Raw genomic sequence first — 348 nt, 5'->3', positions numbered from 1 at the left:
CCGCCCGCTGCTAACAAGCTCTGCCACCGCCTGGGCCTTCATATGCAGCGCGGGGACAGCCTGAGACAGCAGTCTCTTCACTGCGGGGCCCACATTCACTCCTGCTGCTGCTGCTGCTGCTGCTGCTGCTGCTGCTGGTGGTCCTGCTGCTGCTGCTGCTGTTGCTGCTGCTCCTGCTGCATCCGGGAATGCAGCAGCTTGTGTTGCAGTTCCTCCTCGCGCACCAAACCCTTCTGGGAATTTCTGCTGCATCTGCTGCTGCTGCATCCGCTGCTGCTGCTGCTGCTGCTGCTGCTGCTGCTGCTGCTTTGCGTCTTCTTGTGCTGCTGCTCTGGCCCTGGAGGAGAA

The 348-nt window shown here is 62.1% G+C and overlaps 1 protein-coding gene across 1 annotated transcript in view; it reads right to left on the bottom strand.

Annotated features, from left to right (window-relative positions):
* Nucleotides 1-95: 95 nt before the first annotated feature.
* The window catches only part of EMH_0058520 (EF hand domain-containing protein, putative), a gene marked incomplete at both ends in the record, with an annotated part of 6,504 nt that continues 6,251 nt past the window's right edge, over nucleotides 96-348 (bottom strand). The window contains one exon of the mRNA XM_013497585.1: nucleotides 96-348. Within this exon, the coding sequence (XP_013353039.1) occupies nucleotides 96-348 (253 nt within the window).

The sequence above is a fragment of the Eimeria mitis genome, genomic scaffold (assembly GCF_000499745.2).
Source record: "Eimeria mitis Houghton genomic scaffold, Emh_scaff2776, whole genome shotgun sequence".
Classification (NCBI taxonomy): domain Eukaryota; phylum Apicomplexa; class Conoidasida; order Eucoccidiorida; family Eimeriidae; genus Eimeria; species Eimeria mitis.
This window is presented reverse-complemented; position numbering and strand designations above follow the sequence as displayed.